The sequence below is a fragment of the Podarcis liolepis genome, assembly GCF_965112155.1.
Source record: "Podarcis liolepis genome assembly, chromosome: 1".
Taxonomy (NCBI): domain Eukaryota; kingdom Metazoa; phylum Chordata; class Lepidosauria; order Squamata; family Lacertidae; genus Podarcis; species Podarcis liolepis.
Window position 1 is genome coordinate 22,729,687 of NC_139554.1, and position 27,840 is coordinate 22,757,526.

The 27,840-nt window shown below is 41.6% G+C and overlaps 1 protein-coding gene across 2 annotated transcripts in view; it reads right to left on the minus strand.

Moving 5' to 3' along the window:
* Positions 1 to 27,840, minus strand: part of SLC24A4 (solute carrier family 24 member 4) — a 114,925-nt gene that overhangs the window by 79,423 nt on the left and 7,662 nt on the right. For both annotated transcript variants that reach the window (XM_083502156.1, XM_083502157.1), the window contains exon 2: positions 27,056 to 27,166. In XM_083502156.1, the coding sequence (XP_083358282.1) occupies positions 27,056 to 27,166 (111 nt within the window). The remainder of the gene's footprint in view (positions 1 to 27,055; positions 27,167 to 27,840) is intronic.

The following is a 27,840-nucleotide window of genomic DNA, read 5'->3' on the forward strand; positions in this document are numbered from 1 at the left end:
GATCCGAACAAAGGACCACCCTATTTCTCACAGCAGACAACCAGATAGGAAAACCATGACATGAGGGCAATAGCCCCCTCATGATACAATTTGCCAGAAGGTGGCAGTCAGAGGCATCCTATAAATAGCATTGCCATTATGACTACTAGTAGCAAATGGCTGCATTTGGACATCAGGCTAAACCACAGTTTAGAATGATGTAAACAAGTGTTTACATGACTCAGGATCTTGTGCTCTCCTCTTCTCTAGCACAACCATGGGGTAAGGGGGTGATTTGGAAGCTTTTGCTTAACCGCAGCTTGTTGCATCATCCAAACCAACTTCCATGCTCCACTCAACCGTCTTCCGCACTGTCAGTTAACCCCCAATTGACAGGAACCTCCAGCCAATCAGAACTTGCTGCCACCCAGACCAATCAGACTGAATTTACCTGATCGAGGCCCCACCTAACAAAATCATAAAGAGATGTTGTATCTCTCTCCTCTCAGAAGCCGTCAACAAGAACTACTGCTACAAAGTGGTAGCTTAAAACATCATAACACTACAAGGCCTCAATCTTTTAAATATTTAAGTATATTTTCCCCTTCGAAACACAAACAGACATTTCGCTGCACTGGCCCTGAACTTGCGAACTTGGTAGCAGAACTCTGCTAAATTTGTTCCTTCTGATCCAGTCTCTCTGGATCTTTTGTAATCTTCCAAAAACTACAGGGGAATTCTATTGCCATCATATATGGGGTGGGGAATGTGTATCCTCCAGATGTTGTTGGGACTCCAACTCCCATCAGTCCCAGCCAGTACAGCCAGTGGTTAGGGATGATGGGATTTGTAGTCCAACTGTATCTGGTTTCTGCTTTTAAGATTACTACTTCAGAGTACAACACTATACATGTCGACTCCACGGCACTTGTTTTCAGGTAAGTGGTATAGGACTTCAGTGGCAAGCTTTTTTAAAAAACATCCTGAAAACTCTAATTTTGCTGAAAAGGATTTTGTAAACAGATACATCCTATTCAAAAATTTCCTTTTTACATTGCTTGTGCCACCAAGCAAACCTCATATGTTTGAATTCACCTTGATTTCCGGAGTCATTACAAATGGTGTTAAGAGTAAAAATATTCCTTTTTAATTGCCTTCAATACATTAGTGGTGGTCAGATGTCCCCTTTTCAGAAAACAATAATAATAGCAAAGTGTACCGAGGGATTACACAGAGAACTATGTAAAGCTGTGCAGCCTCCAGAAGACTTAATGTGGCCACTTGCAGATTAAAATTCCTGACATTTTTCACTTTTCATAAAGTCTGAGCACCGTACACTTACAATATGCTTGGCAAGTCCATTTATTGTGCTGAATGAATGCAATGCAAAAAAGAGACTTAATCTTTTTTGGGGGGGGGAGAGGCCAGATGTTAAAGGCAAGGAACCTCATTTACCTTCAACTCCCTTAATCATACCTTAAATATCTATTCTGAGATATGCCAGCATAAAATAATGGCTACTTACACAGTGCTGATCTTCTATATATTCAGTAGCCCCATGCAGTTAATGAAGCTCATTTGGTGGCCTGGGGCAAAACCATGGCCTCGCAACCTGTTCTACCTTACAGGGTTATAATGAGGTTAAAATGCTGCTATGAGCTCCTTGGGGAAACAGTGGGATAACAACTTAATGAATAATGTGCCAGATATTCTACAGATAGTAGAAAATACAGTAATTTTCCATGTACAGTGATACCTCAGGTTACATACGCTTCAGGTTACAGACTCCGCTAACCCATAAATAGTACCTCGGGTTAAGAACTTTGCTTCAGGATGAGAACAGAAATCGTGCTCTGGCAGCGCAGCGGCAGCAGGAGGCCCCCTTAGCTAAAGTGGTGCTTCAGGTTAAGAACAGTTTCAGGTTAAGAACGGACCTCCGGAACGAATTAAGTACTTAACCTGAGGTACCACTGTTATAAGACTACTTTTTTTGTTCAAAATTAGGGGTCGTCTTATACATGGGTAGTGCATTGTGGGGCCGTGGGATAGGTTGCTGCCGCGAGTTGGAGATTGTTATTGGTGGCTGCTGCAAGGGCTGTTGTTGATTGGCTGTCGCTTCAGCAATTCGGTGGGTGGTATACACGGGGGCGTGTTATACATGGAAAAGTACGGTAACTTCCTTGCCCATTGAACTCCACTTAGGCTTCTATTTCAGAGTTGGTTATGCATTCCCTAGGTTGAGCCAAAAGGAGTGTTGGTGCTGTTTGTTAAAACCATTAAGCACAGTCAAGGAGTGTCCCCTTTTCAGGAGGTACTTGGCAAAAAAGGGGGCGAAACTGGTCATTCAGAGTGTTGACCCAGAAAAGATTGCCCTCACACAATCTCTGTGATGTCATCATAGAGCCAAATGTGATTGGCTATATTGTGTCATAAGCACATCATTCTCACTATGTCAAGGGGTCTCAGTGGGTCTGTGGCACCATTCACGTAACAAAAACTATCATAGAGAGATCAAATTTTTCAAAAGTAAAGGGGGCCTTGGCTTGGCTTTTGAAAAACAGGGGGTCTGCGGTACTTAGGTAATTGTGAACCACTGAACTATGTGATCTCCAGTTGGCTTAGGGAAGAAAATGGCACAAAACCCCCTCGATGCTGAAGCAATCAGGCAGTGACCGTTTTAAACATAAAAAAATTAAACATTCAAATTATAGTGAGTGCCTATGAAAAATGACACGGCCCACAATGAAATCCAGCTTTGATGCAAGCCAACATGTCTATATTTATGATTTCAGGTTAAAATTACGACCTTTTGCTTGAGAGATTGCATTAAATCTTTTTTATGTAAAAGAAAAAACTGGATGAGGTTTGTAGACTCTGACTATTGACATCAATCATTTAAGGCCGCATCTCCACTGTACATTTAAAGCAGTATCTTGCCCCTTTAAATCTTGGGGGGGAATAATAATAATAATAATAATAATAATAATAATAATAATTTATTTATTTATTTATACCCCGCCCATCTGGCTGGTTTTTCCCAGCCACTGTGGGCGGCTCCCAACAAAAGATTAAAAATACATTAAAATGTCAGTCATTAAAAACTTCCCTAAACAGGGCTGCCTTCAGATGTCTTCTCAACGTCAGGTGCTGAGAGTTGTTAGGAGACCCCTATTTCCTTCACAGAGCTACAATTACCAGAGTTCCCTGAATACAGGGATTGATTGTTAAACCACTCTGCAAAAAGTGGTAATTGTTTTCTGTTTCCAATCTAACAAGTAACAGATATAATTAGAGTGTTCTTTTGGGGGAATATAAGTAACAGCTTGCTTTTGGTAGGCACTATAAAAGAGAAGAATACAATACAGTACTCTAAACTTCATCCTCTAGCAAAATGTTTATTGACGTTAATCCTGAAAAATGCAAACATATCAGGTCAGTCCATAGATAGCTTACAAAATGATTACTCCAACTGTTTCAATAATCCCTCTAACACACCCTATACATCTTTGAATTTTGTTACCTGGCAGTCCAAAATAAGTGGAAAAATAAAAGCATCTTCCTTCATTAATTGCATATATTTCTCTTTCCAAAGACAGAGGGTGGGGGAGAAAGAAAAGTGAAAATACTGTTTCATTCATCCATAACTTTGAGCGATGAGAAAGTTGCTCAGCACTTACTGGCGTTTGATTTCTTTTTGAAGGAGGTCATCGGAGGCTTATTGGTATTTTATGATATTCAGTTTATTTACTAATATACATGTTGAGCTTATATGGAGGCGCAGCTTAAACACTCCATTGGACACCCCAAATTTACCACTCTCACATCAGACCACTAGTGAGGCACCATCCTAACAGAGCCCAAACTCAACTCTCTGTGCCCATAGCACCCTCCCAAAGAATCATGAGAACTGTAGCTTGTGAAGGGTGTTGGGAATTGTAGCTGTGAGAAGTAAACTACAGTTCGCAGAATTCTGGGGTGGTGGTGATGTGCTTTAAATTTATGGTGTTTACACAGCCTCCACAGCCTCCAAAACGTAAATTGCAGTCTGTCTGCTTTTGTTTCCTTCTTTCAAAAAGATACCTAGATCACACCATCCCCACTGGAGTGGAGGGACATGCTGTTTTTCAGATATTATCTTGCTGTTTACAGAGCAATGTTGGATGGTGTGCAATTGCCTCTCAGTCAACCAACACAAACAGATATGTGGTGGTGGCTCTGCTGAAGAGAAAGTCCCAGTTCAGCAAAGTGGGAGGTCAGCTACCACCACCAGCAGCCTGAAGAAATCCCTGAAATTGAATATATTGTTGCTGGGCACCAGCAGCTTTGACTGTCCTGGATTCAAAGACTTGTGGATCTCCAAGTGGTTCAGTCCTTGGGTTGCTGAACTACAAGAGCCTGGAGCTGGTATGACAAAACCCAAAGAAGAAATGCCCCATACCTTCTAATGGTCTGTTAGTGAGCAATCTGCCTAACAAAAGGAGAAAGTACTTGGCAGCTTTGCCAGGACCATTACGGTATTTCTGACTCCATTAAATCTCTCTTGTCCAACTTCCCAATTTTCCCCAGAAAACTAGACTCTCTAGCGCACAATCTAGAAACAATCTAGATTCTAGAGAGTGGCTGCTCTAATTTCAAACACCCAAATGGTGGAAATAGTTTTACCTTAACAATAGAAAAGGGACTAATGATCATATGTTTCTCTTATGCAGCGTTACATGTTCTGTGTCTTATTAACGGATCCAATTTTTATATTTACATTATCATAGAGATAAATTTGCAAATGTAATTACAAATATTAAACAATGAAAATGAAGTGGCTTGTTTTTTAAAAATAAATAAATAATTTCTTGGGCTGAATCACTTCATTTCCACTTTTGAATTTAACAGCTCTTTCAAAATATGAACATTACGGAACAAATTCAAACCTGTCCACTAGAGAGTAGTAGGGATTCCATATCCCAATCCCCCAAATTCAGACAGACTGATTTGAATAATTATACAGAGTGTTTGCGAATTATGCAAATCAAGAACAACAATTCAGATATTTTGTACCAATTGCTTTGTGTCTGTTCCTGGCAGTACCTCAAAGGCTGGCAAAGAGCCTTTAGAAGGATACCTGATGGTATTGAAAGACTGGCCTCACTCATCAAATTTGCCTGACTTTCTTCTCTGAGCCTAAGAACACAGCAAAACCCATTCAGGAGAGATGCAGAAGGTCAGTCATATTGCTCCCTGAGAGGAAAGACAAGACCTTCCTCTCCCACCACTATTCCACATACAGAAGCCCAGAAGACTTGCACTTGAATCTTACTTCAACACTGACAATGATTCAGCATCCTCTAGTCCACCTGAAGGCAGCAGGTTAACTCCACAGGTGCAGGGCGGGCTGTGTAGTGCACATGCGCTCTCTCTCTGTCTCCTCACTGTGGCACCTAGAAGCCATCAGCATGCGACAACAGCCACACCCTGCGAAACAGCTTCAACTGGCCAGCTAAACAAGATGAGAGTAGCAGTTGAGTCTCAAACCCTCTTCCAGAGGATTGAGCAGATGCAACTAATACGTCATTGACCTGGGAAGGTAGCCCATTTAGGAGAAGGAAATCTCTGATCTGCTGCCTTGTGGGACATCTTCAGGAAAAGAAAAGGCTAAGGAGTAGGTAAAGGTAAAGGGTAAAGGGACCCCTGATCATTAGGTCCAGTCATGACCAACTCTGGGGTTGCGGCGCTCATCTCGCTTTATTGGCTGAGGGATCCGGCGTACGGCTTCCAGGTCATGTGGCCAGCTTGACTAAGCAGCTTCTGGCAAACCACAGCAGCACACGGAAACACTGTTTACCTTCCCGACAGAGTGGTACCTATTTATCTACTTGCACTTTGAGGTGCTTTCGAACTGCTAGGTGGGCAGGAGCAGGGACCGAGCAACGGGAGCTCACCCCGTCGCGGGGATTCGAACCACCAACCTTCTGATCGGCAAGTCCTAGGCTCTGTGGTTTAAACCAATTCGGAGTGGAGTCCCTAAGGCGATTGGATGGCACTTGGTATGCCTCCTTCTGGCAACTCCTGCAGCCAAACTTGTGCCAAATGTATTGCTCTGCTTTCCTTTGGACCACATCAGAGAGGCCAAGGTGGGAGGGTGGACCTGGTCGCTTGAGCAGCCCAAGATCTCCATACACACTGCTCAACCTTGCACCTTGAGGCGGTCACTAGTGCTACTAATGCAGCAGTTTTATTTCACCCCCAGAGGCACAATCCATTGTCTCTTGAGAGAGACAGATGCCAACAACTCTCCCATAGTTCAGGTTCACTGGACCGCCCTGTATTCTACTATCATGAGACAGCAAGAGGTCTATTTATCCACAACAACACACATATTTCCATACACTTCTGTCACATTCCTCTCTGGTTTTCTACATGAAAAATCCCCAAATATTGCAAACTTTCCTCACAGTGGAGTTGCTCCAGCCCGCTTCTGGTGGTCCTTTTCTGCCACCTCCTCTTCAGATATAACCATCCACACAGTCCTCCCTCCAAGGAGTGTGTGCATCTGTGCCTACTTCCCCCCTCTGGCAGTGAAACTGGGTGTAAACACTGCCTAATGCCACAGCCCTGCTCCTTAAGCCTTTTAAACAGTAGAAAACCCTTTTGGCTAACAGCAGATTCCTAGCCAAAAGGTCAGATCATGCTTTCGGTCAAAGAGCACATGTATTCACACACCCATGGACTTAAGGCAAAATGAAAACACAGTGTAACTCCGGCTAATCTTATAATTACAAGAGGCTTTTGTCCGTGGCTGTTAAATAATAACAAGATCCAGCGTCTTAGTTCAAAATATGAAGTCACCATGTAACCAAAATAGCACACAGGGAAAAGAGATTGGATTTGCCATATACCATTTATATAAATAATATGTAAGCCTGTAGGAGTAATTCAAAGGGAAGGTGAATAGACCGCTCACACACACTGCATGGATATGTCAAACTAATAGCCGATGTACAACTTCCTAATGCCAACAGGGTCAAAAATGAGCTAAAGCAAAAGCCTTCAGCCATTCCAGACGTGGGCCGCACATTTAATCTCATTCTACAACATGGGCTCCACGTTTACTGTATCACTCTCTTTCCTTTGCCTGTGGAAAAAGTTTGCAGCTCCCTTGTTTTTTCCAGGGAACTGGGAAAAAACTCTGCCTGGAATCTGGAGTGGAGCAGACAATATTGACCAAGATGGAACAATAGTTTGACATGGTACATCATGGTTTGACACCTTTCTATGTAGAGAACTTGTTTTATTTTGAAGGGACAAGGGTTTGCATTGGATGAGTCGAATGAGCTTTCAATGCCATGTAGCGTTGAAGAAAGCTTTAGCTATGAAATATGCATTTTCCTCTTATCAAAAACAGAAAGCATTGCTGCATTTACCTACGACGGCCCTAGTCCAACTAAGTTATGGCTTAGTTATGACTAACTCGAACTATTGATTTCATCTAGATGGAACAATCGTAGGATTTCACATAAAACAGCTTCTGGGGGTGTCCCCTTGCACATTCCACCTCCATGCTGTGTCTTTAAAGACTGGCCAGTGATTCTCCTTTACAAAGAAGGGCTGAGACGGCTCACTGCCCAGCACAGCCACAGAAAATGCAAGAAGACGCTTGGCCCTTCCTTCCCTTATGTATATAAATAAAGATAAACGTACCCCTGACCATTAGGTCCAGTCGTGACCACTCTGGGGTTGCGGCGTTCATCTTGCTTTATTGGCCGAGGGAGCCGGTGTACAGCTTCCGGGTCATGGGGCCAGCATGACTAAGCCGCTTCTGGCGAACCAGAGCAGCGCACGGAAATGCCGTTTACCTTCCCGCCGGAGTGGTACCTATTTATCTACTTGCACTCTGATGTGCTTTTGAACTACTAGGTTGGCAGGAGCAGGGACCAAGCAACGGGAGCTCACCCTGTCGCGGGGATTCGAACCGCCGACCTTCTGATTGGCAAGTCCTAGGTTCTGTGGTTTAACCCACAGCGCCACCCGCGTCCCTCCCTTATGTATATATTTATGTATAAATAAAAGTATGTATATGCCACCCTGTTGCAAAATATCAGGGCAGCTTACATTAAAAAAACACATTTGAAAACAATGCAGAACCGTCATTAAAATGATGGGCTACCATTGCACATGCAACGCCCCTCCCTGCAACTCAGGATCCAAGCCCATATTTGCAGCCAGGCTCTGAAGACAACAGGTAGAGGCACAAGATGTAGGCATACCCTTTTACTCCTCTCTCGTTCTTCCTACCTTCATCAGCACTGGGGTTTGAGCTGCCCCTTCTTGTCCAAGGGATGTTATGCCCTTATTACTTTAACCAATCTCCTGCTCTTTTAAAACACATACACTGAATTCTGCATTATCTCTGGGCTGATTCACACAGCCATTATGCCACAGGTAGGTTGCTCATTATTTTTCCATTTACAATTTCCACCCAGTGAAATAATCCCACAAAGGTTCCATCACAAATGTAACACATTGCTAAACAGATTGTTGTGAGTGGATGGATCACAATGTGGTATTACAGAGTAGCAGGCAAGAAGAATGAGCTCATTGTGCATTATAATAATATATATTTTTAATAAAAAAAAATCAACGACAGAAAAGCAAATTATCTCCCAATGCTTATTGGGGAAACAGGAAATAAGTAAGACCCAAATTCCAAATATCCACTTCTATTGCAGCCAACTCAGAATTTACACAGTGCCTTCACTTTAAGTGTGAAAACATAATGTTCAAACCACACATGAAGTGGTGCCAGTTGAAGAATGAACTCTCCCCCCCCCCCCATTTTTCATATTCCTACCCTCTCTTCTGAAGCCCCAACATTGCAAAGCAGTCCATTTTTTTACATTTTAAATAACAGCTTTTATTTTGACTTCAAAATGTGCGCTGATGCTTTGAAGCTAGGCAATCCTTTTAATGACAAGATACCGTCCTATTTCAAATGACGGTGTATTTTCTTTTTGAAGTCCTCAATTTAATCTACCCGATTCAGACCCTTATCGCAAGGAAAAGATGTTATCAGATTCAAATCGATAAAGACATGGATTGTAAACTGATGACCTTGTAAATACCCTCCAAAAAGAATTGCTGTGTCTTTCGAGAGGGAGAGTTTAGGCAGTTTGGCATATTTCCCAATTCTCTAATTGTTCCTTTGTCTAAATAATTAATATGAATGTAAAAGGAGGACTGAACCCAAGTCACTACTATAGATACCTCTTCTCATTTTGGACCAAACTTGATATATTTGGCTATGAGATGGGTATTTTTTTTATTTAAAAAGACACATTTTAGATTAAATGGAGCGAGGGGCAGTGGAGGACAGGAGGAGACAGGGAGTGGGGAAATCTGCCTGACCTCCCTGCTTCCAGTTGTTTATAGGTTTCCAATAGACCTGCTGATACTAGAAAAGAGATGGGTTAAGGGGGGGAAAACTGCTTTAAATAGCACTGCATGAAGAAATAAGGTGGGGAAGAGGCCAATTTCACACTCATGGTGCTCCCGCCCCCACCCCTCAAACTTAAGTCAAAATGCAAAGCAAAATCCTGAGCCAAACTGGGAAATGTGTGTTAGCAAACAAGGAGAGAACACAAGGAGAGTTTGGCCCTTTGGCATGACTCTGACACAGCCACTATCAAACAGAGGGAGTTGGTACGGTGTTCACTGGGCCTTGCAAATCCTAGAGTTGTAAGGGAAACAGCCATTCCATTATTTCTCGCCAACCTCTAGTATTGAAGCACAGTTATTCCCAAAATATTTGGCATTTGGCATCCATCTGTTTGCAGTGTTTCAAATGCCCCCTTGCTGGAAGTTCTGCCAGGCACTTGATAAAATGCCAGGAACTTCCAGAGGGCCTAGTAACAAATTCAGAATGCGTTCTTGGTGCAGAAGAAGAAGATGGGTTTCTGACGACAAGTACCAGCTGATTCTAAATAAGCCGTGGAAAAGGTGAATTTTAAAGCCACCACACAATTATCCATTGCCCGAAGCAATTTGCGGAGGAGGAAGAGCATTATGACAATTTGCTATGCCTGCTCAGAATGCTGTTTAAGAAGCAGCATTGCTCTTCTCCCAGCGCCTACTGCTAAGAAAGGATAAGCTGAGGTAAGGGAAATGTGCAAGTTGGGAGATAAAACACAGGCACCACCACAGAGCTCAAGGCAGGTAAGTGAGGTAGCCAGGTGGCTTGAAAAGTGTAGCATCCTTAGTGCTTAACCACTATTCCTATTTTAGTGATGATGTTCTCAGAAAACAGTTGCTTTGGGTAAGCACTTCCCAGGCAACCCAGGGCCTCAGACAGACTTAATCCTAGACTTGCCCCCGAACTGAAACATGGATTAATGAGAGCACAGCTGGATTTATAATGCCTTTCAACTCCAGTTTCCAGGAACAGTTGAATGAAGCATGAGAACCACTCTGTGTGGTACTGAGAAAGAGGAAGAGGAGAATTTCCCCCTTCTGGCTGTGGGAGCACGAAGCTATGTTCTAGTATTGGTAAACACTGCAAAAGATAAGCATAAAGGAACAAACACACAACCAAAATTACAAAGCAGTTCCTCTAAGGGACAATGACCACAACTGTGGGGGTTGGAGGGTTGTTGTTTTTCTCCAACCAGGCATAAAAGCTGCATAACTTCTGCACGTTTTAGTACAGTAATACGCAAAGGAATCCAGTGGGGCCTTGTTAAATCTCTCTGCCGGGTAATTTAGTACAGGATCAGTCCCTCTAATAATGAACTCAGGTGGTGTGTGCTAGCAGGATTGGATAAAAAATGGGAGCACCAACAAACAACGGGGAAATGTCAGCATGTTCAAGGAACCACAAAGGTTTGCAGAAGTTGTTTAAAAAGATTCTTTTAGAAAGAACTAAAGGGGCATTCTTCCCCCCCCCAAAAAAAACACCCCACCAGCCCACTGATTGTTGATCATGCTCATTAGCATGCTCATTAGAAGAGACATGGGGATTGGGGTGGTTGGAAAGGAGAGAGCACTCCCCTTTTGCTATTTGTCATTCTGCAATGTTAATCTGATAAAGAAAGAGAAGTACAAGGAAAGAGGAATAATGTAGGAAAAGTTTCTTACACAACATGCTGGAAGCAAAATAAATTGCATAATATAATAGTCTTGATGCTGGATTTTAATTCTGTGCTAACAAGTAAAATTGTATGAATTCTTCTTTTGTCTTTTTAAATTGCGGGACTGAAGAACTGTGACCCACAAAACCAATCAGCTGTCAATCAGCTCACCAAGGTCTTGATAAATCTCATTTTTCCTGCCTGGCACTGCAAAAACAGGAGGATCATCAAGTACCTGGCAGGTATTCATAGATGGGTTGTAGGACTGAGTTCAGCTTAGTGGATCACAAATTGTACAGGCCAAGGCTATGGTAATCAAAGCAGATGATGTCACTGTTCTGTCCATAATTTCTGAAATATATATATTTGTTTTATCTTCCAATGGTGTTCAGTTTAGGGCAATGGGTGGAAAGCAAGGTTCCATGAGCACCTTGGAGTGATCTACAAATGAAAATATATGCTGCACCTTAGCACAGAGCAGAACCTAGGAAAACTCATATTCAGCGTAGTATAAAATACAACCAGGGCACACAGCTTTATATATCAAGATCCAAAAGAAATTAATGATGGGCATGAACATAGGTAATGTTTGTTAACAGAGTTGGGACATTTCAAGGTAGAAGGTGCTCTTTGTAATGGAATATTTAGTTCTTGTTCTAGAACAGAAGATTTCTTTGAATGCAAATGCATTGTGCCTACTTCAAGACAATCTGGGCTCTTTCCTGTTACCCGAGGGCTATGATCAATCTTGTTTCTAAAAGACAGTGCATGGTATAATTTGTTCCAAAGCAAATGAAACACTCTAGAAATATGTTGCACAGTAACCTGCCATTCTACCATGCACTGTACTAGGAAATGAACCACATTATTATTATTATTATTATTATTATTATTAGCACCACAGTAACACATCAGCTTTTCTTCAGGTTTGAATCCAATTTCAACAAGCTGAACATGATTGCAATTTAGTTTCAGTTCACTGAAGTAAAAAGAACAGCAAGCCTTTCTGATTCTAAAGTTGGATAAGAAATGGAAGTACATCAAATTATGTGTGTAGATTTTGAGAAACTTTGTTGCTGCTCTCAGTTGCATCCGCTACTGAAGCGAAGAAACCAATCACAGCTCAATGACACATACAAAGAGGTCCCAGGTTAAGTCTGTCACATCTAGTTGAAAAGGATCCCTGGTCACAGAACAAAGAAAGACTTTTACCTGAAGGCCTGGAGAGCCACTGTCACTCAGATGAGACAATTCAGATGAGACCCTCAGTATAAAGCAGGCTCATATCTCATTAGTATGAGGTAAGGGTCATAGCTCAGATATAGTGCAGGTGTTTTGCATGCAAAAGGTCCCAAGTTCAATCCTTGACATTTTCAACTTAAAAGAAGATGAAGAACTAGTCTGCATAGGTATGGCAGCTCCATATGTTCATAAAGAAATATGAGGAGATTCTGAATGCTCAACTCTACCTGAGCTCATTGGGAGAATGTCTACAGTCTGTCTGTCATCTCTGGGTAAAACCATATGTGTGTAAGCAAATAACATTCACTATATTGACAAATGTAAATAGCTGCTGCAGCTATTATTATTATTATTATTATTATTATTATTATTATTATTATTATTAATTCAACTTATACACCACCTTATACCTGGTGGTCTCTACTAGCAAGCAGGATCATTTCCATGGTGTGTGCATATAAGTGGGCAGGATGAGACATCATAAATAAGTTAAGAAGCTGAAGTTCCAATCGGCACATTAGCAGAGGGCCAGTCCATACATGAAATGGCATCATTTGATGCAAAAGTCCATGTCAATGTCCTCAGTTTTTCTTGGAATGTCCTGGAATGATGCTCTGACCACAGCATTTGGAGGAAAAAATGGCATCTTTGAGCCAGCAGACATGAAGAAGAACTTTGTTGAAGTCATAGGCAAGAGCACCAAAATAGTAATAAAAGAAGAAATCAGCACTGGACAAGGCAAATAGAAAGCCTCCCTAACTATTTTAATGTGCACCCCCCCAAAAAAAAAGAATGGCCAAATAGGCTTTGTAAATTTGCTATGAAATACCTCCGCCTGAAGGCTCAGAGAGATGCTGCCAGTCAGAGTAGACAATACACAGACGGGTTAGATCTAGTATGAAGCAACTTCCTATGTTCCTCTAAGCTTCTGCTAGATCTTGCCTTCCACACCTTGCTGCCACCTAGTTGTTTTGGACTTCAGCTCCCATCATCCCTGAGCAACTGGCCATACTGCTAGGGACTGATGGGAGCTGGAGTTCGACAACATGTGATGGGCATCAGGTTGGAGAAAGCTTCTCTTGATTATGGAATGAGCTTTGTTATGCAGCTGAGCTCCCGTTGAAGCAATATGTGTCATGTAGTGGAGCCAGTCCAAGATTGCTACCTCACTGCCTCACCCCTGCTCTGGAAACAGGTTTCTGTTGCTTGCTAACTGTTGATCATAGAATCATTAGGTTGTATAGTTGGAAGGGGCCCAAAGGGTCTTTTGGTCCAATCCCTGCAATGCAGGAATCTCAACTAAAGCATCAATGACAGATGGCCATCCAATTTCTTCTTAAAAACCTCCATGGAAGGACAGTCCACCACCTCCTGATGGAGACCATTCCACGGTTGAACAGCTCTTACTGTCAGAAAGAGTTTCCTGGTGTTTATTTGCAATCTCCTTTCTTATAACATGAATCCATTGGTTTGAGTCCTACCCTCCAGAGCAGGAAAAAACAAGTTTGCTCCATCTTCCACGTGACAGCCCTTTAGATATTTTGAAGACGGCTTTCATATCTTCTCTTAGTCTCCTCTTTTCCAGACTAAACATACCCAGCTCCTTCAAGCATTCCTCATAAGGCTTGGTTTCCAGACCCTTGATCATTTTGGTCTCCCTCCTGTGCAGCACATTCCATCCAGACTAGTGCCTAAAAACTCCAGCCACAGATGAAACAAGTTCAAGTAGGTGCAGCAGCCCAGTCATTGCATTGATAGCTGCATTTTTAGAAAATGAAGATGACAGTGAAAGCAACAAATGAGTATCAGAAACAACAACAAAACCACAGAGACAGACCTGCCAGTTGACATCTTGATCTAAACCCCAGCCGCATCTGTTTCTGTGGCTGTTCAACAGCTGGGCAAATAAACGAAGGCACACTGTCATGATGAGATCCTGTCATCCAAGGAATTTAGGAATAATATAACCTATGAAATTTGCACAAGGCAAACTCCAGCATTGGGCTTATTCTCAAGAGTGTCTTTGCAAATGGCGGGGACCAGAAAAATTCTGCCCACAGTCTAAGCTTCCAGCTACTCCAGCTCAAGGCAAATAGTGTGTGCAAACTGTCATGTGCAGGATCTGGCCTTTGGCATGCATTCAGAAATGTCATTCTTTCAACAAAGCGTACTGAGAGACAATAAGGTGAATCTTCCCCAATTTCCCCAATCTTCCCCAATTTCCATGTTCACTGCCTGGTAACATGAAGACTAAATTCAGGATGTAACAGATAGGTACAATTTCCTGGAACAGACAGGTGGGAAGCCCTGTACTTCTCACCTTTATATACAGATGCTATAGGTTGGTGCAGTTGTTATTCAGTGCCATCTGCGTGGCATTTTACAGGGTTTCATAAGCCACCAAGGGACTCACAGTATAAAAACAACAAGGAGTAACTCCATTGGATCCAGTGGAAATGTCGACAGAAGGGGGAGTTTGACTTTCCTGACCCAGAGATGGAGGAGAAATTTTATTCAGTTTGCATTTAAAGGTGAACTTAACTAATTTGCACTTTCTGGAACAATGCACAAACCAAAACACAGCCATCCTTCATAATTCACACTTCTCCAAATTTTGCAAAGCGGTTCTCCAGCCAAATAATGTGTACCAAAATGCATATGCTGTGCACAGGTGCATACAAATGCATATATTGGTGAGAACAACTTGCAAAAATGCATTATATTAGAGAAAATTGCTTGGCAAAAAATGTATATATTTAGAGAATTCACAGTGAAGTGCTGGTGAATTTTCATAAGGTGATTTTTGGGAGGCGGGTTGCAAACATTTGTGAACATGTGGCAAACTGAATTTAAGACTGGAAAAATGAGAAACTGTGAGAAAGCAGAATGGACCTATTTGCACATCCCTACCTGACCCCTCCTCTCTCAGCAGTCCCTGGTGCGCCACAAAAAGCTTCTCCAAAGAATCAAGGGACCCTGTTAAATGGGATGAGTTGTGGCACAGGAGGCTGTGGGGGAAGGGGATACCCCTAAAACCCAGCAAAGAGACCTTCTGGGAACAGACCTCCCTTTCATGGAAGGTGCCGTCCCCCAAACTTCAGAAATTCTCTCTCAGTTCTCTCATGCTGCTGATAGCGAAGTCCCAGGTTTTGCAATTCCAACAGCCACAGCCACCCCATTCAGCAAGAAAGGCTTTTCATAGGCTCAGCAGCAGACCACAGGAAGGAGGGGTTCACCTTCTGACACCATCATCCCTTTGGGTGGTAATTTCTCTGAATCCAACCCTTTGATTTTAAAAAGTTGCAGAGCTCTTTTCAAACTCTGTTGAATGTCAGAATGCTAACACGGCATTCCCTTTCTATCTACTTTACCAATATTAGCAAACAGATGGGTTCCTGTTCTTTGTTTCTCTCCATGCCTCCTCACAGCCCTAGGCTACTTTTAAAATGTTTTTTTATTATTTATTTAAAGTACTACTAGATGAACTTTAAAATGTTTTCTGTTCCAATGCAGCAATTCCGGGAGCATTAATAATTTGCTGAAGAGAACACAATGTAAGTTGATGTACGTTTTACTTCATACTTTATGCTTTCTAATCATTTTGAGAAGTCTTCCCACAAGATACCCTCAAGCTCTTGGACAAAGGAACAAGTTACCTTGGAGAGTTTTAGAGCTGCTGTCTCTGGAGTATGTTAAGAAACGTCAAGAACCATCACATGGTTTATGTAATTTAGATACAGTGGAGAACAGCCTTTTCAAACTCTACTATCCAGTGTCTTGAGTAGAAAATTGTGGTATTGACCACAATGCCACGCTAGGTGCCCTCCTAAAATGGTGCTGGTTTGTGGTTCAGATAAATAAAATATTCCATTTAAAATCAGTCCACTTAATTACAACTGCTTTAAATAAGTGAATCATAGAATCATAGAGTTGGAAGAGACCACAAGGGCCAATCGAGTCCAACCCCCTGCCAAACAGGAAACACCATCACCACATATGGTTGTCAAGCCTCTGCTTAAAGACCTCCAAAGAAGGAGACTCCACCACACTCCTTGGCAGCAAATTCCACTGTCGAACAGCTCTTACTGTCAGGAAGTTCTTCCTAATGTTTAGGTGGAATCTTCTTTCTTGTAGTTTGGATCCATTGCTCCGTGTCCGCTTCTCTGGAGCAGCAGGAAACAACCTTTCTCCCTCCTCTATGTGACATCCTTTTATATATTTGAACATGGCTATCATATCACCCCTTAACCTGCTGAGTGCTATTTGTCTTCTTTGGCCTGGTTGAGACATGAGGCTGAGCCAAATCATGGCTATTCATGAACACAGAATTTGTGGCTACCATGATAGTTTCACTCCTCCCCTGGTCCTGCTACTGCCACACAACCCCAGAACTAAACCATGATTCGGCTTAGGATTGTGTGCAAACTCAGGCTCTTTTTTTAAAAAAAAAAACTTTATTAATTTAAATTACACACTTACACAAAGAATTTACAATCTCATACTACAAAAAGAAAATTAAAGAAAAAACAATTAAGAAAAAAGAAAAGAAGAAAATACAGAAAAAAGAAAGAAGAAAAAGCAAATTTACGTACATAAAAAAGTAATCTTCCTAATTAATACTTAATTAAACACTTAATTGTGAAGATGGCAGAAAGTGAAGAGGAATTAAAGAACCTTTTAATGAGGGTGAAAGAGGAGAGCGCAAAATATGGTCTGAAGATCAACATCAAAAAAACAAAGATCATGGCCACTGGGCCCATCACCTCCTGGCAAATAGATGGGGAAGAAATGGAGGCAGTGAGAGATTTTACTTTCTTGGGCTCCATGATCAGTGCAGATGGTGACAGCAGTCACGAAATTAAAAGACGCCTGCTCCTTGGGAGAAAGGCGATGGCAAACCTAGACAACATCTTAAAAAGCAGAGCCATCACCTTGCCAACAAAGGTCCGTATAGTAAACGCCATGGTTTTCCCAGTAGTGATGTATGGAAGTGAGAGCTGGACCATAAAGAAGGCTGATCGCCGAAGAATTGATGCTTTTGAATTATGGTGCTGGAGGAGACTCTTGAGAGTCCCAGGGACTGCAAGAAGATCAAACCTCTCCATTCTGAAGGAAATCAGCCCTGAGCGCTCACTGGAAGGACAGATTGTGAAACTGAGGCTCCAATACTTTGGCCACCTCATGAGAAGAGAAGACTCCCTGGAAAAGACCCTGATGTTGGGAAAGATGGAGGGCACAAGGAGAAGGGGACGACAGAGAATGAGATGGTTGGTGTTCTTGAAGCTACTAGCATGAGTTTGATCAAACTGCGGGAGGCAGTGGAGGACAGAAGTGCCTGGCGTGCTCTGGTCCATGGGGTCACGAAGAGTCGGACACGACTAAACGACTAAACAACAACAAACACTAAAATAAAAAAGACTTCTGACAAAATGAGTCTTCCAATCATTCTCATTGTACTGTTTATACTGTCATTGTTTTTTTCTGCACAGTTTTATATTCTTTAATATTGTTTCTGTCTACTCCACAAACTCAGGCTCATAGTTTGTCTTGTTCTAGGCAAGCCATGATTTGTAGCAAGGAAATGTTACAGAGAGCAGTTCTATATGTTCAACTATGTAAAAATCAAAGCTGTCACATGGGATAAAATATGATATTCTGAGAATCCCCTAGATGAGAACACATTCATGAATCAAAATAACTATATCTTTATGGGGGGGGAGCAAAGCAGATAGTTATTTTATAAGGAACATCAAATATTGGTTCTATCTGATATCCTAACCTAATATCACCAACTCCCCTCTTCAACAGGAATGCTAACCACCAGCCTTTTAAACAAGTAGCCTTCTCTTTCTCTCTCGTATCTCCTTGTTTCATATCTCTACAACTCTCTGACCCACTTCACACATAACACTAAACCAAAACACAGCTTAGTAGTGGATACCGCAGCAGCAGGAATAAGGAAGGAGCACGGCAGCTGCAGTTGTCACTATAGGAATCTGCCCATTTGCTCATTCACACTAAACCATGGTTTGCCCTAGCGATACTGGAAACCATGGTTTGCCTTAGCAATATGTGCGAACTGGGATCCCAGACAATCCATGGACCTTTGGGGATTTGTTTGCTTTTGTGTACAGAGAAGCATTTGATCACGTGAGCCTAGGCTGCAGAAGGAAGTGGTACGGTCGAGATACAGATTTATCACCTCTGAAAGAACTAGGCCTGTGGGATCTCTTTTATCTTTGTGCAGGGATGTTATCCTATTTGCTTATCTTACAAGGATAATTAAAACTCTTACTCATGGACTCTTTCCCACAGATTAGAACAAACTCATGATTTCATACAACCCTATAAGAAGATCTTACATGCTACCGAGTGAGAGAGGTAATAGCCAGTTACAGCTTAGTCATTTCTTTTTTTTTTTTTTTTGCATTTTAAAATTTTATTGGTTTCCAACCAATTATACATTTCATCCATGTTACAACATTCTTATCCATTTTTGACTTCCTTCAACGTTACTGACAATCATTCGTAGTTATCCTTTCTTACACATTTCATTCTTACATATTGCCATTTTTCCTCCCTTCTTTCATTATTTCTAATAGACAATACTTATTGAATCTTTACAGTGCCTCTTTAAAACCCACTAGCGTTGTATTTACATCACAGTTATTTTCCAGATAACCCACAAATTTCTCCCAGTCTTGAATAAACTTTTGGTCTTTAGTATATCTAATTTTCCCTGTTAACCTGTCAAGTTCTACATATTCTATCAGTTTTTCTCTCCACTCTTCCACAGTTGGGATTTCCTCCTGCTTCCATCTCTGGGCTAACACAATTCTAGCAGCCGTTACCGCATACTGGAAAAGTTTGTGATCTTTCCTTTCAATATCCTTTCTTACCATACCCAATAGGAAGATTTCTGGTTTTTTAGCGAAGGTGTATCTCAGCATCTTTTTCATTTCGTTGTAAATCTCCTCCCAAAAACTTTTAATTTTTTTGCATTCCCACCATTGATGATAGAATGTCCCTTCTTTCTGTCTACACTTCCAACATTTATTATCTACCTTGTACATCTTTGCCAGCTTCACTGGTGTCATATACCACCTGTAAAGCATCTTCATCATGTTTTCTTTCAGTAGGGTGCACGCCGTGAATTTTATATTCACCTTCCATAACCTATTCCAATCTTCCAATTGGATACTGTACCCAAAGTCTCTCTCCCACTGAACCATCACTGATTTCACTTCTTCGTCCTTCGTATTGCATTCCAGCAGTATTTTATACATTTTTGACAGGTTTTTATGTTCATTGTTTATTATCTCTTTTTGGTATCTAGATTCTTTTTCCTCATAACCCCTTTCCTTCACCTCTTTTTTGAACATTTCATTAATCTGAAAATAGTGCAGCCAATCGTATGTAAAACCTTTAACTTGGTCGTATGATTTTATTTTCCACTTTCCTCCTTCATTGGTCACCATTTCGTCGTATCTTCCCCACTTTCCTCTCATATTGATTTTCTTTACCCCCATTATCTCTAACGGGGATAACCAGTGTGGGATTTTTGGTTCTAGTATGTTTTTATATCTATCCCAGACCTCTATTAACGCGCCTCTGAAAACGTGGTCACTAAACCCCTTATGGACCCTCTTTTTGTCGCACCATAGGTACGCGTGCCACCCAAATCTGTTATTATGACCTTCCAAATCTAGAAGTTCTTTATTTTCCAGCTTTACCCACTCTTTCAACCAGCACAAACATGCTGCCTCGTAATACATTCTCATGTCTGGTAGGGAGAAGCCACCTCTTTCTTTTATTTCTGTCAGTAATTTAAATTTAATTCTGGGCTTCTTCCCTTCCCAGACATATCTTGAGATCGCCTTTTGCCAGTCTCTAAAGTCTTTTGTACCTTTTATTATGGGTATAGTTTGGAACAAAAATAACAGCTTAGGGAGCACCATCATCTTAACCATTGATATTCGTCCCCAGAATGATAATTTCATTCTGGCCCAGATCTCCAAATCTTTTTTTATTCTGTTCCAAACTGGGGTGTAGTTATTTTGGTATAGATCAATATTCTTTCCAGAAAGCCATATTCCCAAGTACTTAACCTTTCTAACTACCTCAATCCCTGTTCTCTGCTGCAATAATTCAATCTTATCCTGATCCAAATTTTTAACAATCATTTTTGTTTTCCCTTTGTTCAATTTAAATCCTGCTATATTACCAAATTTTGCCATCTCGTCCAACATCTCCTTTGTACTTTCTATCGGCTCTTCCACCGTCAGGACCACATCATCTGCGTAAGCTTTGACTTTATATTCGTTGGCACCTAATGTCACCCCTTTAATTTGTTTATTTTGTTTATTTTGTCTTATTGCATTTAGTAGGGTTTCCAGAATCACTATGAATAACAGTGGCGAAAGTGGGCACCCCTGTCTTGTTCCCTTAGCTATCTTGATATCTTCGGATATAACATTATTGACTATCAATCTTGCTTTTTGTTCTGTGTAGATCGCCCTTATGCCATTCAGAAATTCCTGGCCCACCTCCATCACCTCTAAGTTTTTCATCATAAACTCCCAGACCACATTATCGAACGCTTTCTCCGCGTCTACAAAAATTAGGCATGCTGGTTTGTCACACCTGCTGGATAGAAATTCAATGATGTTAACTATATTTCGTGTGTTATCACTTATTTGTCTTCCCGGCAGAAACCCAGCTTGGTCTTTATGTATAATTTTTGATAGTATCTTTTTTTATTCTTTTAGCTAAAACACCAGCAAAGATCTTATAATCTGTATTTAATAAAGAAATGGGTCTGTAGTTCTTAATTTGAGTGGGGTCCGAATCTTGTTTTGGAATTATTGTAATAAACGCCTCTTTCCATGTGTCTGGAATATCCCTTTCTTTTAATATGTTGTTCATCTTCCACGTGGCAGCCCTTTAGATATTTTGAAGATGGCTTTCATATCACCTCTTAGTCTCCTCTTTTCCAGACTAAACATACCCAGCTCCTTCAACCATTCCTCATAAGGCTTGGTTTCCAGACCCTTGATCATTTTGGTCTCCCTGCTGTGCAGCACATTCCATCCAGACTAGTGCCTAAAAACTCCAGCCACAGATGAAACAAGTTCAAGTAGGTGCAGCAGCCCAGTCATTGCATTGATAGCTATCTTGATATCTTCGTGCCAGCAATGGATGCGAGCTAAGTTAGTCCCAAGGTCTCCTTCTTCTGCTCCCTTGGGAGTTGCATGTGCAACTCAGCTGAGATTTCATGAATAGGCACTTGGAGCGCAAAGCAACTGAAAATGGCCTGGGTCACTTTGTCCTGGAAGAGCTAGCATGGAGATGGAGTATAAGAACCATCTGTGCTTCAATCATTGATGGCATATGAACAGTGGAGCCAGGTGCTTCTTTCCTGATTGTTGTTAGCACCAGGAACAATCTAGAAGGACTTTTCCGCTACCGTGATTTTGCAGAGCTCATTTCAATGGTGCTTGTGAGATAGACGTTCTTGCGGGAATTGTGTTCATTTTATGCTAAGGGTAATAGCTACAGCCACAACCCAAGCCTCAGGATGTGTCTGATCTGAGAACCAAGTGAGAGGTTTTTAAATGTTGTGTTTTAAATGTTCCCCTTACATGGGAAAACAGTGGTGAAGTTACTTGTAACTTTAGGGAAATGTTAGGCAATAACTTCCTGGGGTGTTTTTTATTAAAAAAACAAACAAACAACTCTATGCTTTTGCCAGGTAGCTTTAACCACAATAAAAATATTAAATGGCAATTAGATTAACATGACTGAGGTTTGAAAGTAAGACCAGGCTTCTCATCACAGTCGGTTTGCTCACCTGCTCCTTTCCAAAGGAACTATCAAAAAAATGAGAAGGTAATATTGTATGTGGATAATTTTCAATTGCTACAGAATTTCCTGGTTCTCCTTGCTTATCAGCAGATTGCCTATCTGCTTTATCTTATCTCTGGCTCCATTGAAGTTCCCCTTTGAACCCTTTGAACTGAATGCTCAACAGAGGATCTACAATCTAGCATGGTTGTCTAGCCTCTGTTTAAAGTGAAGGAGAACTGAGTACACACAAGATGGTCTGTTCCAATGTGGAAGAGCTCTTACCATTAGGAAGTTTCTCCAAATAATTGGCTAAAATAAACAAGTGCAAGCTGTGAGTGCATAAATATTGCACTGTTCTAGCAAATTCCCTCAAGTGTGTGCTATCCAATAACTGAATAATAAAAAAACAAACTAGTGCACTTTTAATCGGAAGCAATCTGAATGATGTTATGCTATTTGTATTGGGTGCTATCCTACTAACTCGTTCAGTCAATGCAATTATTTTTGCTGGCGCGACAGAACCTCCTCCACTAGCCTCACTGCACATGCTCTGTACCTTCCTCAAATCTGTTCTGAGAAGTTGGGAGAAACCCAGAACAGGTGCACAGGGAGAGGAGGGCATTATGTTGAGCAAGGGGGAAACTTTGAACACCCAATGAAAGTAAAATTCTGGACGAGCAAAAGGAAATAATTCTTTATGCAATTCATAATTAACTTACACAACTCACTACCACAATATAGGTTAGGCCTGGTGGCTTTAAAATGGGATTAGACAAATTCGTTAGCAGCTATTAACCGCAAGCTAAATGAAACCCACATGTTCAAAGGCAAGAAGCCTATAAATATCAAATGCTGAGGACAAACCACGGAGGCCACTGACTTTGTGTTTCACTTGTTGACTACCCTGAAGCATCTGCCTGCACAATGACAGAAACAAGATTCTGGACTAGGTGGGCTTTTGATCTGATCTTGTGTTGCATATTTATGCATACAAAACACTGCCATATGGGTGGTGCATGGTTCCCATTTTCCTTTATATTTAGCAGCTCTATAGAAAAAAGAAACCTCACGCTGGGAACGCAAGGCTAACAAAAGATTTCTGTCCATCAAGCTCCTTTAGAAATGCACACGCGTAAGAAAACAGTGAATACTATTTGAGGAGACATCTAAGTATAGAAGCTTCGCAAAATCCCAATGTTGTAATCTGTGCTTGGTAGCATTAATGGAATTGATTCTGTCAGCTTCTGGGAGTGGATTCTGTTCTCACTCAGTGGGTGACCATAAGCCACGATGTAGGCTTCAGCCTATATTGTATTCTGCAAACCTTGAGCCCATATTCTATCATGAATCCAAGAGAGTTGGAAAGAATTAACCTGAGGGATAGATCAGTTGGTAGAGCATGAGGCCCTTAATCTCAGGGATTGGGGGGGGGGCGCGCTGAGCCTTATGTTGGGTGAAAGATTCCTGCATCGCAAGGGGTTGGACTAGATGATCCTTATTGCCCCTTCCCACTCTACAATTCTATGAAAGGGGGAGATGGTAAGAGTGGGGTATCCAGTGAGGAATGTCTCAAATATCCAGCTAAAGCAAGCCATATTTTCTTTCTGAAGTTAACCAGTACACTAAGGAGGTTACAGAGCACAGGTCACAGCCAAATAAGGCTGAAAGAGTCCACTGGCTTCTCAGAGCAGAGAGCAGGTCCTTCCTACCCTTAGAAAAATCCTCTCTGCAGTTTAGGACTGAATCAGAGCATGTGCATATTGCTACGTTTGCAATAAATAGTAGTACTGTGGAGGCTGGCAAAGTGGGAAGTGAGATTAAAGAATCACAGGATTCTGTGACCCCAGAGTAAGAATACGCAGAAACTTTTGATTTGGTCATGACCACTGTCTCCAAGCGCTTTTGCAAGAGATGCTAAAAACATTTTTATTTTCTCTAATTGGCTATTTTTTTCCATTTGTGAATATGAGAAAGAGCAATTATAAGCTCAGATGAGAGCCCCATTCCCATCTGATTGACTGAAAGAGCATTTCCAGGTCTGTGAACAGATGTGGACTTAAAAGAAACACACATATTCATTGATTGATTGATTGATTGATTGATTGATTGATTGACACAAGGAAATTAGGATATAAGTGGTCTTCCTGGAGTGAAAAATGCCACACTGACAAATGGTGTGTGTGTGTGACATAATTTAGTGTTTTTATTAGAATGTCAACATTTTAATGTGTATAACTTGAATCGGAATTAAAATTATAATCACAAAGGTTGTGATTAAACAGTTTAATGGAGCAAGCAAATGTGACTGCAAAGCACAAGAGGTTTTGAACCAGACTGTGGCAACAAGGGTCAAGTCAAGCGCCTTGCCCTTGATGCAACCATGGTAGCTTAACCAACAAGGGTAGGGCAGGGTGGGGGGAGCTGTTGACATGTTCCCTTCCAAGCTTAGAAGCCAAGAGGACACCTGGTCCTATAAACCCAGCAGTGACAGGAGAGGAGGAGGAGCAGCAGCCAGAACAACTGCAGAGCAGACGGAACTTTTGCTGTATCTCCCTGCTCTAAATTTGCTGCTGCTATCTCTGCAATAGAGGAGACCCATTGGCATCATCCCTGGAAAAGGACCCTCACCATACTAATTTACAGCAGCCAGTCTTGACACCGAACTTCTGGGTGGAAAGTTAAATAATAAAAAAATACAAACCAGGAACACTGGGCGGGGGCGGGGGGGGGAGCTGGTGCTGGCTCTTCCAAGTTAGGGATTCCTGGCCCAAGGAGAGGAATATCAGTGTTTGAGCTTTTATTTTTCTCTGCGAGAATATAGATTTGTTTTTTGTACTGCCAAGGCTGTTATCACTGTTATTGGGGGAGGGAAGGCTTGTGTGTGTGTGTGTGTGTGTGTGTGTGTGTGTGTGTGCGCGCGCGCGCGTGTTAGATGGAATGTAAACTTTTTATATGGTTTTGTTTTTGTTTTTGCTAATCTATTTTACAAGGTATTTTTGTCTATGTTCTTCAGTGTAAGTTGCTTGGAGATCTGTTAGGTGATAAGATGCTAATAAGTTTAATAATTAATTATAATTAATTAAATTTCTAAACCACCTTCACCTGAGGACCCACGGGGCCCATTTCAATATAAACAAACAAAAATACACAGCACAATACTGAACAAAAACAATAGCCTCCCAATAATTTAAAAGGCCATAGATTGTTTAATTGGCCAAAGGCTAATATTATTAATTTCACACTGGCTCCTCAACCTGAGGCTGTGTACACAATACCATTTACTCCAGCTCCAGTGTGCTTCCACCGATGGTGCTTGAAGCTGTGCACACATGACAACAGCTACACTCCATAACTATTCTGCAGTCTCTCAAGAAACACTGCTAACTAATGTGTCTTCCCTCGTACCACCTCCTGTCCGATTTGAAAACATAAGCCTCACGAACTGCACAGTTAAGCTGAGGTGTGTACATTTCAGACAACCGCTGCACATGCGCAGACCAAAGCGTATGTGCGGATGACAACTTCATGAATGGGAGTCCAGGGGGTTGCAGGTGCAGGGACACCCAACATGTAATGTACAGTGGTGCCTCGCAAGACGAAAAGAATCCGTTCTGTGATTCTCTTCGTCTAGCGGTTTTTTCGTCTTGCGAAGCAAGCCCATTGACGGATTAGCGGATTAGCGCTATTAGCACTATTAGTGGCTTTTAGCGGCTTTTAGCAGTTTATCAGCTTATCAGCTTATCGGATCAGCTGATAAGCGGCTTAGCGGCTTAGTAAAAGGGGGGGGAGGAAAAAAAACCCCGCAGGAACTCGCAAGACATTTTCGTCTTGCGAAGCAAGCCCATATGAGATTCGTTTTGTGAAGCACCTCCAAAACGGAAAACCCTTTCGTCTAGCGAGTTTTCGGTCTTGCGAGGCATTCGTCTTGCGGGGCACCACTGTACATCAGGTGAAGACATCCTCTCTTTCTCTGGTGTGTACAGCAACATGCCAATGCAACTTGAAACACAACAAAGTGTAACAACCTCGCTGTGTTTTAAGTCGCTAATGTGGATACAGCCTGAATAACTTGCTCCTTTGGTATGGAAAGGGCTACTTGCAGACTCCAAACTTATCAACCTAACTACTAAGTGATGTGACCGCCTACCACTTTCCAAACTCCTTTATCTACCTGGGTCACACTGCACAGTTAAAGCACACTTACTCCATTTTTAGCAGTCATGGAGAGTCCTGGGAACTGCAGCTTCTTAAAGTTACTGGGAACTATAGATCCGTGAGGTCAGTGTTCCTAGTATACTACAGTTTCCAGGATTATTTGGGGGAAACTATGCCTGTTAAAGAGTGCTTTGAATGTATGGTGTAGATGTGGCGGGTCAGTATCTGCTTGTCTCTTTATCTTCAGCTCTGCTAGTGATAAAAGCGATGTTTTGGTTTTTCCCTCTTTCTCTGTAAACATTATGTATATACCAGTAAAACTGGGCTACGCTAAATATATTCATTTATAACACAGATCAAGGCATCACCAAACCAGAAGAAGATAGGTAACTTTTCAAAGTCACATATAATAATTATTTTTACTGCAATGCACTTTGTTGTCTCAACACCCAGGCACAAATAATAACTTATGCATTCACAAGGTATAAGTATCTACAGGAAAACCACTGTGGATGAGGACTTGAGCACTGTTTGCGTGATGGGAAAATTACCTTCCTGCCTGCTTAGGCACCGCCTTATGTTCTTGTGTCAGTTGTGTCTCTCAACAACTTTTGTGCTCATGAAAACCTTCTGACATGGCACAGTCTTCAAATCTGGCAAACCACTGCAGTTTTTGCACAGCAGAACTGAAATATACTTTTAAGCTCCCCATTTCTTACCTGGCTTTGTGCAGTTCATTTCTTCATGTGACTCATTATTTGATGCCATCAATCTTCTATTCCTCCATAACTCTGACAGGATATTTCTGTCGACAAGAGTTGATTCTTGTCCTGTATAAAAAGACAAACACAGTATTTGCACCGGCAAAAATAAAAATAAAAATGCTGTCCCTAGATATCTATACATTTAAATTTTCACTAGATCAGCCTTCCCCAATCTGGACTCCAACTCCCATCAGCTTTCAGACAGCATGGTCAATGTTCAGGGTAGATGGGAGATGTAGTCCAGCAACATCCACTGGCTGTGTTAAGATAAAGGTTCTCTGTGACTAAAGCAAAGCTTGGCATCTTCTGTTGGTAAACAACACATTATATAAGGGTTGATGCATACCGGAGAGCAAGCTGTGCTAAGGGAAAAGAGCCATTTTGGTATAATGGTATGAGTACTGAACTCTGGCTGAGGAAATCTATAATAATCCTGATTATAATGCAAGTCTGAAAAACCTAACATTATATATATATCTAATGTTCAAGTCAGGGGACACGAAACTGAGGCCAGCAATCCCACTAAAAGCAAGCCAAGCAACACAGAACAAGCATTAAGAGCTCTGCAAGACCAAACGAAAGGCGTACGTGGTCCATTCTCTTTTCACAGTGGCCTAGCTATGGGAAGCCTGCAAAGAGGATCTGCATGCAACACCACTCTCCCCACTTGTGTTCCCCAGCAACTGGTATTCAGAGGCATATTGCCTCTGAATCAGGTGAAACCATCAAGGCATGGATAG